The sequence below is a fragment of the Xenopus tropicalis genome, chromosome 4 (genome assembly GCF_000004195.4).
Source record: "Xenopus tropicalis strain Nigerian chromosome 4, UCB_Xtro_10.0, whole genome shotgun sequence".
NCBI lineage: Eukaryota > Metazoa > Chordata > Amphibia > Anura > Pipidae > Xenopus > Xenopus tropicalis.
Window position 1 is genome coordinate 61,055,877 of NC_030680.2, and position 14,404 is coordinate 61,070,280.

Sequence of the window (14,404 nt, forward strand, 5' to 3'; positions counted from 1 at the left end):
AGCCGTGATTAAGTAAGTATCTGAACGAAGGTTAAAGGAAATTGTTACTGGCAGTACGAGGGCCACAGGATAGTATATATGAGCTACTTCTTTAGAGGGATGCATGGAATTTACTATTTTAGGATCTGGCCGAACCCTAAATTCTTTGTGAAAGATTCGGCCAAATACTGATCCGAATCCTAATTTGCATATGCAAAATAGGGTAAGAGAGGGTTAAAGACAACCGAGAAAAATTTCAGTTTCCATGTTTATGTGACAAAAAGTCACATGATTTTAAGGACTTGTATTCGGTTCAGTCAGACCATGGATTCGGCTGAATCAGAATCCTGCTGAAAAAGGCTGAATCTTGGCGGAACCCTTACCTCTTTAATAAAGGTATAAATAGTAAAAGATGTGCAAATACATTGACCCAGTTTCATCAAGAAAGCAGAGGAACCATCATGGTAAGAAGAGCTCAAAAGGGAGGTTATACGAGTAACTTTTAAGTTTTAAGAAAGCTTAGGCTACAGTTTAGTCAGACCAGGAGCAGAGAGATATGGGGGAGGAACAAGAAAGAAAAAAATAAAAGCTGTGACACAAATTTGTTTAGCTCTGTGAGAGAAATTCATTAAATTATGGCATTAAATTGAGATGCATTAACATTATAGAATCCTAGGCAGAGAACGTAAAATAATCATTACATCTCACGGATACAAGGCTAAAAACACTGAACACTAAACAAGCTGCATCTCCTGCCTTCAGATGCACAACATAGACAAGGCATCACCTGTCTGACCACTACAATTGGACAGAGCAGCTTTATTCATTGTAGTTATATCACGCAGGATGATTATGGGCGTAACAAGTTATGCAACCCGTTATCTCTGAAGACCCAAATGAATGATACTCTAAGCAACAAGTTAAAAAAAATGGAGAGGACATACTTTATGGTTGAAAGAGTAACTTATTCCTGCCCCCTGCCCCACACGGACCTCCCAGACTGTGAGCAAGCTAGACTTCCTATCTTCTCTTCAAGACTTGCCAATCTGAACTGTCTCCACGCTAAAGCTGGACATACACGAATATATAGGCCTGTTTGGTGAGGTCACCAAACAAGCATATCTCTCCAGAATACGTCCAACTTGAGGCAGGCAATATCAGACTGACCCAATCATTTGGCCCTTGGGCCAAACGATCGGATTAAATTGATGGGACACAGGTCGTTGGGATGAGGTCCTAATCAATAAGCCGATACATTCCTTGCCACTCATATCGGCCCTTGTATGGTCACCTTTAGGCTTTATTGTTCTTTTAAGGACACGTTTTCCATTGAACAAAGGTATGGGACCTGTTATCCACAATGCTCAAAAAAAATTATTTAAACATGCCTCCAGTAAGGATTAATTATATCTTAGTTGGATCACGTACAAGGTATTGTTTTTATTACAGAGAAAAAGAATATCATTTTTAAAAATTAGAATTATTTGCTTACAATAAGGTCTATGCGAGATGGCCTTCCTGTAAACTTTCTAGACAACAGGTTTCAGAATAACAGATCCCATACCTGTACTGTGGTTTTTATAAAGGGATTGCTTTTCTTTAATAATATGAAGCCAGAAACCTATTATCCCAACAGCTCTGAATTATGGGAAGGCTATCCCCCATAAAGCCTATTTTAGACAAACAAATGTTTTTCTCTGTAATAAGAAAGATACCTTGTACTTGATCTTAACTGAGATAGCATAAATCAGTATTGGTGGTAAAACAATTTACTTATCTAGAAAACCCTAGGTCCTAAGTATTCCAGATAATATATCTAATACCTAAGGGCAGTGGCACACAGGCAGATTAGTCGCGCCACAACAAATCCCCATTGTCGCGGGCGACTAATCTCCCCGCAATGCCATCCCACCGGCTACAATGTAAATTGTTGGTGGGATGGCATACGTGCCGCTGCAATGTCCCACAGTCACCCAAAGTTGTCTTCCGAGGAAACTTCGGGCGACTGCGGACATCACAGCAATGCATATGCCATCCCACTGGCGATTTACATTCTAGCTGGTGGGATGGCATTGCGGGGAGATTTGTTGTGGCGTGACTAATCTCCCCATGTACCCCTGCAAAAGGGACCTTATCTGAAAGGACTTAGTTGTGACAACTCAACAAAGGATGAGCTATTGTTTTTACCCTAATATATATCCTCTCCAACGTTTTTTTACTTTGTTGCTTTATACAAAGAAAGCTTTTTCCAGAGAGTGTAAAATAAATTTAGTTGTATGGAGTTTGCTCCACAGTCCAACAGCAATACTCTGTTCATGTCCTTTGGGAAGGTCTTATGTTGACAGGCAAAAAATTTGCTGACAAAATTCACAGTATTGAGTCTTGGTCCCAAACATAAAACAAGGTGGTTCGTGTCAGAAATTTAACCTTCATCTGTGGCAGAGATGGGGTAGTATCCATGTGGCAGTGTGTGTGGATTCCACTTCTTTTATTGTGCGTAAAGACACTTAGCAGGTTGACGTTTTAGAAAGGTGCTGCTTTTCAGGAGGATCGACTATCGACTGTGTAAAAACGGTACATGAAACCCAAAATGACGACTGCCACTGCAGGGATCAACCAGCTGGACCAAGAGCTGCAGGAGAAACAATCATAACTGTTTATGCATCTCCAACAGATCCCAGAAATTGGGTTATGCATAAACAATAGGTACTGTGTTTTGTAAATGGTTTCTTGCATTTGATGTATGTTACAATGAAACAAAGACATAGTGCTCAGTCCAAAGTCTAACACCCGCTGTAGTGATGACCAGCTGCTAGAAGCACCAACATGACAGCGCTCGGTCTAACCTACATTTTACAGCTTACCGACTACTTGGAAAAAAATATATAGCCATTATTTGTACATAAAAAGACAAAAAAATTGCAAGTGCACAAGTTCAAAAAGTACCAAAAATGTTTACCACAGAATCTGCTGCACTGGTACCTAAATTGCTTGGCACATAAATAGAGAAGTGTGATGTGCACTCATAAATTAGCCCATATTACACATATAGATAGATAGATGATAGATGATATATAGAGATATTCTTTTAGAGCCATTGGAGTCTATGGGTGTTTTCTGTGGCAAAAAAAATGTAGTTCATTACTAGTGGCCAGTTATTGGGGCAGAAATAAATCAGCCAGCGCTCACCACTTATCTGTATGTAATCACAAAGATCAGAGCATTAGAAACCTACATATAGTTTATTCCACAAACTATCTCCACATAAAGTGAAGGTATAAAGATTTACTAACAGCTACTAAAAGCTAGCACAAGCATTCAGTGTGATCCATAGTTGGAATTAGAAAATAGTTACCTGGATGTGCTGGATGATGTGGTTAGCAGAACATCCTAAAGGAAGCAGACAAACATCACTTATTAATGAAATATTATCAATTTTCTTCTAGCACTGGAAGAAATTTTTTTTTGTGTTAAAAAAAAGTGCATTGACCAATCCTCCACATTCTGTGTACAGTATGTAAACAGCAAGAATTCCTGGAAAGTCAAAGACTGCTACAATATTTTTTATTATCATGGAGAGTTTTGAAGAAAAAAAAAAAACTGTGACTGGCATACATGGGGTGCACCAGACAAGTGTCGGGCAGCACTTTTCAGACAATATTTGCCTAGAAATTCAGTGATCTGCTTTTCCAGGCAACTATCTAATGTCAAACACTTTCCGGTGATTCCCATGCAAGTTAATGTATTTTAAAGTAGACCAAATTAACCCCCAAAGTGCATAAAGTGCTCATAAACACCCAGGTGTGCCATTATCCAAGGAATGATAAAGGGGCAGCTATAAGTTGGGAAAGGACATAACAACACAATGTTACAAACAAAACAAAAAGCAGTAATTATAAGAGATTCTAATTCTGAAGTCGAAAGTCATTTTTAATCTCTTCTGGGCTGACTGCCAATAGGGACAATAGCATATTAGGAAGATGGGCCACGGGTTTCTTCATTTAGCTGCAGTAATTACTGGCAGTGCAGATGAAAGAGGAAGGGATCGTTTCTCAGGATAAGACTATAATTAGAGAGTATCATTATTCCTGGTACTGCTTAAGAGTATCAGGGGCCTTGTGTCAAAGAACAAATATTGATGCATTTGTTCATATTCAAATCACAAAACAAAGTTATATAAGTAAGCTTGTCTAATTAAGATAAATAGCCAGACTGTTTTTTTTTTATTTGTGTTGATCACAACCACGATTGGGGAGGGTGTAAATATAATCTAATCAGTAGCTTTTTTCTTTATGTGCAGGGAATGTGACAATGTCAGATACATGCATTAAGTACACATGGTATACTCATAGCATTACTGTATTTGTCTATGCAATGTTAACCAACACCAGGCCTGGACTGGCAATCTGTACATTCTGGCAAATGGCAGAGGGGCCACAGACAGTCACTATTTATTGGACTACTGGGGGGCTGTTTGGGCCTCTCTTCGCTTGAAATTCCTATTTTGAATCCCAGTTTGGACCTAACCAACACCACAGTCATCAGGAAAGAATGTAATAGAAACTAGCAGAGATTCCTATGAGAGGGGCACTGTCTGTAGATGCCACACTTTTATACATTTCTTGTTTTAATTCTGGATCCACCCAGTGGCTAAAACAGTGCACAACAGTGAATCTGTCAGAGGGACCATTGTGCTTCAATCCATCTCTGTTTAACTCTTAGTGAGGCAGTACTAATTAGGTCCATACATGAACACCCACATATATCCAGGCTAAAGCTATGCATTAAATTGACGAAAATTAAATTGTCTCTAATTTGCATGAAAAGTCCCTGGTTTCTGACAAAGTACTAAAAATTTCTATGATTTTGACCTGACTCAGTTCTTAGTCTCTCCTGTGGGGCACTTTTGGTTGCCCTCATCCTTACATGTAGTGTGCAAACTAAGGCAAGGAGGGGACAGCTTGGCTGTGGTAAAAAGGTCAATTGTGCACTGGTTTTGCTATCTAGCATACCTGCCTGCTTACAGTGTTTGCAAGCAAGTACTTTTGTGCTCAGCACCTCTCAGATATGTTTCCGAGAGAGAGAGAGATATGTTTGAGGTATGTTATTGTAAAAAAAAAAGTGACTGCACTTGAATCATTTAACACTCAGCAGCACAATACTCCTTTTGCATACTAAGGCAACCTTCTGCACACTTTGACTTTATCTATTCTGATAGCACAGGAAAAGAAATGCATGCATTGCAAATTGTATAGCATAATGAAAAAGCACAGACTAATGTCACATTCAGGAACTCTGAAAGAATAATGTATGAGTATGCTTACCTTTTTACCTTGATTTTTACAGTCATCCTGTCCATAAAAAAAACAGAAAACATTGAACAGTGCATTACATATAAAGACGACAAAAACGGAAAAATCTGTAATCATAGCAACCTAAAATTGCCCTAGCAAAATACTATGTATTCCAACAACAAACTCGATGCAGTTATTATCATCATGTATGTATAAAGTGCTGACATATTTCGCAGCACTTTACAGTAAATGGGTGTATACATTTATATACATCCTACTGGGTAGGATTGGTGTATTATTTGGAGTAGTATTCAGATGTGTGTTGATACATGCAGCTACTAGATTAAAAAACCATCAGCTGATACAAAATTTTACAATAGTGTGCATCTGACAGCTGAGGGCAGTGCAACAATCTGATATAAAGCCAGGCAGTACTTCTATGCTGGGTTTTTATGCTTTAAAATAGTTGAATCTCTTGCCTAGGCATTTCTAATAATGCTTACCGGATGTAAATCTCCAATGTAATACTGATTCAGCATCTCCCGGGCATCAATGGAATGGCCAACATCTTCAAAGCTCTCTGTGGCATCTGCCCCTGCCTGCTCAAACAGCACCTCCTCCCCACCAGGATGCTGCCATGAAAAGTTTGAAAGAGATTGCTATAAAATATTGAACAGAATATCTTTCCCTCTACTTCACTAGTGGTCAAAGTGATACGGACACATTTTCACAGTCAGTGTCATTCTCTAAACCAGTGATTCCCAAACAGTGGCTCGTGAGCAACATGTTGCTTCTAGTTGCCTCAAGCCAAGTGCTTATTTTTCAATTCCTGGCTTGGGGTAAGTTTTCAAGGCATAAATCATGTAATGTGTACTGCCAAACAGAGCCTCCTGTAGTCTGTTAGTGCACCTTGGGTTACTAAACAACCAATCAAAGCACCACACTTACCGACAGCATCCTCCCTCTATTATGTTCTTGGATACAAAGACAAAAAATTATAAATATGAATTTCACATATCTCTTGAATACTTTGTGTTTACTTATGTTTACACGAAGTATGTGCAATATAGAGACCCCAAAATACTACAGTTACTGAAGAATCCAAAAGAGGTGATTTTTTTTAAGGCAACAATTCCAAATTGTATTCAAATTAGTGATTTGTAACTCTTATCTCCTACATGCTCTGTCATAAGAACACAAAACCATTAAAATGAATGTACATTGAATTGTTTGTTACCAAATATGATTAGCTCATCTAAGTGGTACCTAGAGACCATCAAAACATACAGGTACATTAAATGTTTCATGAATGATGCCTTGGCTTCTTCAAACAAAACAAAGCTAAACTGAATGCATTCCAATACTAAGGAATGCAAGGTATAATCAATGGTCAAAGTATCTAGGTAGGGATATAAAGGAATCTAATGTGTGGTCATTACTTAAATGTGCCAAAACACATTTGGCGGTTTGTAATTATGTTTTCTTTCTATTTGCCATTATTTTATGCATGAGCAATTGAAACTCTCAGTGTATTAAATTATATTACATTATACATATTTATTTTTCAATGCATGTGGTACAGATTGTATTTGTTGTCACAGGCCTAGTTGGGAACAGGGGGATAGATTGGTAAAAGTTGTACTACTACTTTTAAATGTTGTGTTTTGCCACTAAATTTAATTATTCTATAATTAAGTATGTACTTTATATGCTTTTTCTTCATCAGGAAAACAAGTGTATTCTCCTGTTGGAGAGTCAAATATTTCTTGGAAAAAATCGTGAGAAAAGTCATGCAAGCATTTCACCATGTTAAATTTATACTTTCTGCAAAATAATATTATTATTAAATTAAATTCATGTTTATTTATAGGAAAATAAAATGAACATAAACCCTATTTACAGTTTGTGTATATTGTTTTTCTAATGATCTAGTACTACACTGCTTCAGGATAGCAGAATTTCCAGTTATTTGACCAGCCATCACAGAACGATATTTTCTGAGGTTATGTTTTGTTCTAATTTATACTGCATTGCCTTAGACAAGTATAGGATCTGTAAATATGATCTTAACCAAGATATAATTAAAACAAAAGCAGAGAGATATAATTAATCCTTATTGGAGGCAAACCAATCCTATTGGGTTTATTTCATGTTTAAATGATTTTTTGTTGACTTAAAGTATGGAGATTCAAATTACAGAATGACCCCATATCCGGAAATCCCCAGGTCCCGAGCATTCTGGATAACAGGTCCCACACCTGTACTAAATGATTTAAACACGTGCTGCACATACATGTTGAATAAAAGTAGTTGCAGCTCCATGGCTGCACTCAATTAAGTAGCATAAATAAATTTTAAAGACATCAACACACAAACAAACAGAGACACACTGTGCACCACTCCCTGCTAATGAGTTTCCCAAAGAATATTGCACCAGGTTAAACCTTGGCTACAAGAGCAACAGGATAAGACCAGGCATGGATCTGTGGCAAGGCCACAAAGGCCCAGGCCTAGGGCAGCAGGACTTTAGGGGCGGTATGCCGCCCCACTACAACTAATTTGCGTTTGAAGCACCGGAGAAGTGCTTTGCTCCACGCACCTATCCACAGTACTACATACCCAAAAAAATTTAGTTTGCGCATGCATGAAGGGGAGGGGGATGGGGTTGACGCTCAGATACGTGGGGGCCTAGGGGCCTGGACAAGTGTTTGGTTAGATAAGATCATCCCTCTGACAAATAAAATCACATAAGAGGAGATTTTCTTACTGGTACATCTTTTCTGGTTAGCCTTTACTGCCAGTGCAGGTAAACTGTTAACTTCCTCCTTGCTGAAGCCAGTTTTTACTAAATACTGCAATGCCATGCTGCCCTGACAACATGAGCAAATTATGGATTTAAATGAAACTTTCCTGTTCTCAGTATGGCCCTAAATCTCAGTTCTGGACAAAAAAAAAATGTTGACACAAATATCTCACAACGTATATTGGGCAGGTCCAGTTTAAATGGAAGCTCCTGTTGTAATATAGACGGGCGGAGTGTAGAGTAAGGGAGAAGCAAGAAAAAAGTGCAAAGCAAGACAAATGATGTCACCATCTAGAAGTGACATCAGTAAGAAACATGGAATACATAAGTGGGACTGACATGATATACAAAAATATTTTGTGCCCTTCCAGATAAACTGTTCACTTTGACCCAAAAAAAAGGTAGCAAAGCTCTCAACCTTTGGCCACTTTACTATGAAAGTAAACATATTCAGAAATACATTAAAACATGTTAAATCCAATTTCCATGCCGAGAGCTACCTCTTGTGGCAAAATGTGTTTTTGCACAAATTTTTTGTGCGTACCACAATTTGTTGTGTGCACCGATCTCAAAATGTGTGTGTGTGTACGCACAGCTTGTTCAAAACATTTGCAAGGAAAACACACAACACACTGCCTGCATGCATAATGCAGATGGTAAAGTCTTGCAGGGAAAAGAATAATTGTCTGAGGCTGTTTTCTATTCTTTGGGGCAGAGCTCCATTCAGATTTTAGCCTTAAGGTGACATCGTACAATGACATTCTTAACAAATCTTTGCTAACTACTCTGTGGGAAGGCTCTTAACCGGAAACCAATATCACAGAAGGCTGCCGATAACGGTTGACTTGCCGATCGGGCGGGTTAAAAGATTTTGATTGGGCGCCATTGAAGGCGCCTCAGCAAAATCTGCCTTCAGGGCTGAATTAACAGAAGGAGGTAGAAATCCTATTGTTTCTACCTCCATATCTGACGATTCAGCCCTGAATGTCAGTGGAGGGTTGGAACGATCTTTGCTGCAACAATCGCCACATCTTTGGTGCAACAATCACCACGTGTGTGGCCAGCTTAAGTCGCAGACTGTAAATCTGCTCTACTGCAGCCGACTAATCTGAAAATACTTTCCCTTTGGAAACAATGGGTAAAGTTTGGCGTACCTTCAGATTTACAAAGTACACAAGGAAACGTTGGAAAAGTGAAGTATTTTCAGGAGATTAATCTCCTGTGGTATAGCAAATTTATTGCGGCCAACTAATCTCCACATGTGCCATAGCATTAACTGTGAGCCAGGTCTGATCTCTCAATATCATTGCCCGAAGTCACTTAGTAAAATAAGTACTATAGACTCTGAAAGTGGTGTAAAGCTGCTACTCAAGTAGAGGCTTGCCATCAACAACATTTAACAACATGGCTGTAGTTATAATATCTTTCCATAATTTGGATCATACCTTAAGTCTACTAAAAAGAAAATCACTCAAACATGAAATAAACCCAATAGCATTGTTTTTTCTCCAATAAAGATGAATCATATCTTATGATCAATAACAAGGAACTCTTATTATTACAGTGAAAAAGCAATTAATTAAAAAAAAAAAAAAAGGTCAGCACTCACGATAAACCATCACTGGATACGTGGGTGCAGTCCTCCAAAAGACTTCGTAGATAGTGGAAAAAATGGGCCACTTCACACAGGACTTGTGACAAAACTCTGTGATTTATTAGATGTATAACAAGACTGAAGATTTGGCCGCTCCTGCAGCCTTTCTCAAAGTTATAGTATGAACGGAAAAACAGACTTAAATACAAAGTGTGGCGGGAAAACACAAAATAGTGATGTATAACAACTGTGACACACAGAAGAAAAAAAGATTTTTTACAACGCTTTGTACATCAAATAGAAAAAAACATACCACCATATCATCATCATGTTAAACTAAGAAATTACTAAATAAAATAAAGAAACCTTCACTTATGGATACTTTGTGTGTTGATTTGTTACACTAAGTGCAAACAATAAACACTTATAAAGATAGTAGGTCGGGTGTAATGATACTTCAAATTCATGTTAGAAATAGTCATAATGTAGTAGTTCATTATAGTACAGAAAAAAATAGTTAAGTTAGTTAGATAAAGCAAAGGAACATTCTGTACAAAATCGTGTCCCATGATTTTATATTATACAAAAACTTTCTTTCTTCTGTGTGTCACGGTTGTTATATGTCAGGCACTTATGTCACTATTCTGTGTTTTCCCGCCACACTTTGTATTTAAGTCTGTTTTTACGTTCATACTATAACTTTGAGAAAGGCTGCAGGAGCGGCCAAAACGTCAGTCTTGTTATACATCTAATAAATCACAGAGTTTTGTCACAAGTTCTGCGTGAAGCAGCCCATTTTTTCCACTATTATATATATATATATATATATATATATATATATATATATATATATATATATATATATATATGTCATGTAACTTACTCAAACTTGTATATTATAATAAAGAGGATATTAAAAGTCACCTCATGACCCTTTACAATAGGGGATACTTTATTTCCTAAATTAGTATTTAGATCCTATCCGTTAGTATTTCAAAAAGCATTATCTACAATATATTTAACAAGTTCAGTTGTGTGCTTTCAAGCTGTGGTGCACATTTTTGAGCTTTGGGCTTGAGTAGAGCAGCTGATCCGGTAGCAGCAGAAAAAGGGCAAACACTGGACTTTGTCTCTTGCTTCAGGTGATACAAGCACTGCTTGTATCACATGTCAACATGACATTGTTAACAGCCATTCAGAACTCAAATACTATTCTATCATATCTGTGCCAAAAATGAGCAATCCATGCCTATTCAAATAATAATTTCTATAAACTCAGAATTTTACTAAACTCAATGTATCACCAAATACTCAAAAATGTAAAATGCAAAAAAAAATAAATAAAATTTTTTAAAAGTTGCTAGGACAAATCCCATTGACCCTGTATGAATGAACAAGCTTTTAAATGATGATATTTTATGTTCAATTTATCTAATTTTTGTACTTACAAATGCAAATCAGAGTTTCCAGAGTTCCCAAAACATTTTTTTTTTTTGCAGAAGACTGCTTTGTCAGTTTTGAACATGGCACAGCAGATGCACCGCAGTCCCCACTGTGTGGGGAAATCTCTGTCATTTCAAAAGCGATAAAGAATTTCTCTTAAATTCTGGCCAGGGAACTATGTATTCTGTAAAAAATTAAGTTCACAGAAACCTCGGCTTGTGACTGGTGTGTGTGGAGCTAGATGTGCAGAATAAGGGTTGTCTTCCACCATATTCACAAAAAGAGCAATGCTTTGTTCTGAATCTGTGGCAAAAGGATCTACCAGTCACTATACAGTGAAACCATAAATTCAGCCCAGAAACACATTAAAAAACTGGTCATCAGCCCCAAGAACCTGACAGGCCACCTGCAGACCTAGCACCTACCCAAAGTAAGGGTAGAAGAATCACATATAATAATCTTTTCCTTGAGAAATAAGCACCTGGCCTGATTGCACGTAATGATGTCACTGCAAGCTAATGTCACACTATGAGATTTAAGACTTCACTGGAGAAAAATGGAATGAACAAAAATGAAAAAGAGAGACAATTTTAGAAAAAAAAAAAGTTTTGCAGCTATACCATACTAGTGCCAATTTCAGCAGTTCATAATGCCTTTCTTTACATTTTCCTGCAATTAAGTCAGATTGCCTTAAGTAATGTGTTTTACTTGTGGCAATCCAAAGGTAAGTCAAGGCAAGGCATTTTCATGAGATTTGATGCGGTAGCACAGATTTATCATGAATGACAAATCTTTCCATGTGCCATTGCTCTAATGGGCCACTGCTTCATTTGGCACAATCCTACTCAGGGCAGCTATGCATGTGCAGATAAGTTACCCACAATAAATTTCCTCCTGCAAATGCTTTCCAACCGGCAATAATTTAAATTGCCAGTGGGAAACCATACGTTGTGCTGCGGTGGTTATGCGAAGTAGCTCAAAATTGTGTTGCCCATGTTTTCCCACCAGTGATTTAGATTATTGCCAGTGGGAAAGATTTATTGCAGGCAACTAATCTCTACATATGTCACTGCTCCTATTGCATTTAGTGGCAACATAAATACTAAAAAAAAATAATATGGCTAGAAATGCAAATGAAATAAATTTGCAATAAAAGGCCATTATAAATTATGTACCATTTTTTTAATTAGAAGTTTCATTTGGCTGCAGACATCGAGAAATACAGAGTTACAGTTAGTTGTGTTTTAACCCTGTTTAAACTGCCTTGCCGTCTTAATTTTTAGAACAACATCTATTATAGTGCTTACCGACCTTAAGGCTATATAAAAAAAACTTTGAGTTAAGATTTTGACTTTACATTCCCTTTAACAGCCGAGCACTATTCTGCAGGAATAGCCAAACTTCCACGTGATTGTAACACCCCCACACTTTTAACAGTGGTCTTATGTCTATAAAAATTTGGGGTTGGTCTGGGCACTCTCTCTCCTTTAAAAGCCACAAGCAGGAGGGGATTAAAGGGGTTGTTCATCTTTGAGTAAACTTTTAGTATGATGTAGAGAGTAATATTCTGAGACAATTTGTAATTCGTCTTCATTTTTATTATTTGTAGTTTTTTTTAGTTATTTCATTTTCAGTTCAAGAGCTCTCCAGTTTGGAGTTTCATCACTTATTTGGTTGCTAGGGTTCAAGTTACCTTAGCAACCAGGGAGTAGCTCGGATGAGAGACTTCTATAAATAGGAAAGGGCCTGAATAGAAAAGAAAGTTACAAAAAGTAACAACAGTAAAACTGTAGCCTCGCAGAGCAATAGTTTACTGCAAAGAGCTGGAAGAAAAAGGCAAATAATTCAAAAACTATAACAAATATGTAATGAAGAGCAATGCTGCTTAGAATAGGTCATTCTATTACATACTAAAAGTTGGATTAATGATAAAGCACCCCTTTAAGCCTGTAAAACAAATGCTTTGGTTAGGAGACACTTCTCCCAAGAGATACAACTATGCAGGGAGAAAAATGACTGGAGGTAGATAGGACCACCATATGGGGTTTACCTTGACATGAAATGGTTCAATTTTATGATTCTAACTAAAGTAACTAAAACCCCTGTTTTTGAAAGTAAATGCACCTGCATAGGCACTACATTACTTAGAAAGCAGGGTGCTAGGGATATGCATTGATTAATCCCCTCTCTCTTTTGTATGCTTTGAACTTTATAGCTGCCATAACATCATGTTAGAGCATCTTTTGACTTAAGCTAAATAGTGAGGGTGGCCATACACAGTAATATTTGCTTGTTTGGTGAGGTCGCCAAATGAGTGAATCTTTCCCCAATATGCCCTCCTTGAGTGGGCGATATCATGCTAGGGCCAAGTGATCGCAAAACAATAAAGAGGGTACAAGAAGTTGGAGCAAGGACTGCAGCAACAAGCTGATGCAGTCATTGATCCAACAAAAAAATGAAGCCTGCTCAATCAACATCTAGACAATTTTTGGGCAGATATTGGTCGGGGAGGCCTGTCAGAGGGCACCCAGTATGGCCACCTTTAGGCTGCAGGCTGAAGCCTAACACATATATGAAAATCTCTCAGTTACCAACATTTTCTTTTTTGGCAAAAGGGGAATTTTTCTTGTTGCAATTTTTTTCAACTAATGCAAACAGTTTATTGTTTGTCATGTTGTAACTATTGCAGCAGGTGCATGTTATGCAACAGTTACAACACTGCTCTATAATTATTACCATGAATCTGCCCCATTCCATGACAATCTGACTCATATTCTCTTATATCTAACAACCAAGCGATAATTCAGCCCAACCAGTCCCATCTATGCAACCCACTCACCTCTTCCACGAACTTAGTGATATCGTACACTCGGTCGTGTATCACTAACCAGATCTCCTTGGCCGTGTTCCTTTTCCTTACATCCTCTAAAGTGTACAAAGTAACCTGAGGTTCTTCTGACTGCTTATCCCCATCTTGCGCCATGGCTTCTCACAACCACTCTATGGGAATATGCTACACTCTAAACAGGCCCCGACTGTCTATCTGCCCCTTCCTGAAAACACCCGATGGGCCGCTTGGTTGGGTCTTACAATCTAAGTAGGTGCTGCGTTGCACTTGCCTGTCCCTTTGACTCTAGGGCCCCATGTGTCAGTGTCGCGGCACTTTACAGATTAATCCTCTCTGCCCCTCCCCTGTCTCCCTCACCGGCGCGACACAGCCAGGCCCTCCCTCACTGTTCTACCGGAAGTTCCAGCAAAGTCGGAAAAGCATTATGGGTATTATCGCTAGAC

At 38.1% G+C, this 14,404-nt stretch overlaps 1 protein-coding gene across 1 annotated transcript; it reads right to left on the bottom strand.

Moving 5' to 3' along the window:
- Nucleotides 1–584: 584 nt before the first annotated feature.
- On the bottom strand, nt 585–14,354 carry cyb5b (cytochrome b5 type B (outer mitochondrial membrane)). Its single transcript, NM_001011009.2, is given in 6 exon segments — nt 585–1,870; nt 2,083–2,611; nt 3,335–3,369; nt 5,304–5,330; nt 5,777–5,905; nt 13,953–14,354. Coding segments are annotated over 5 exon segments (426 nt in total). The 5' UTR covers nt 14,097–14,354; the 3' UTR covers nt 585–1,870; nt 2,083–2,520.
- Nucleotides 14,355–14,404: the final 50 nt, after the last annotated feature.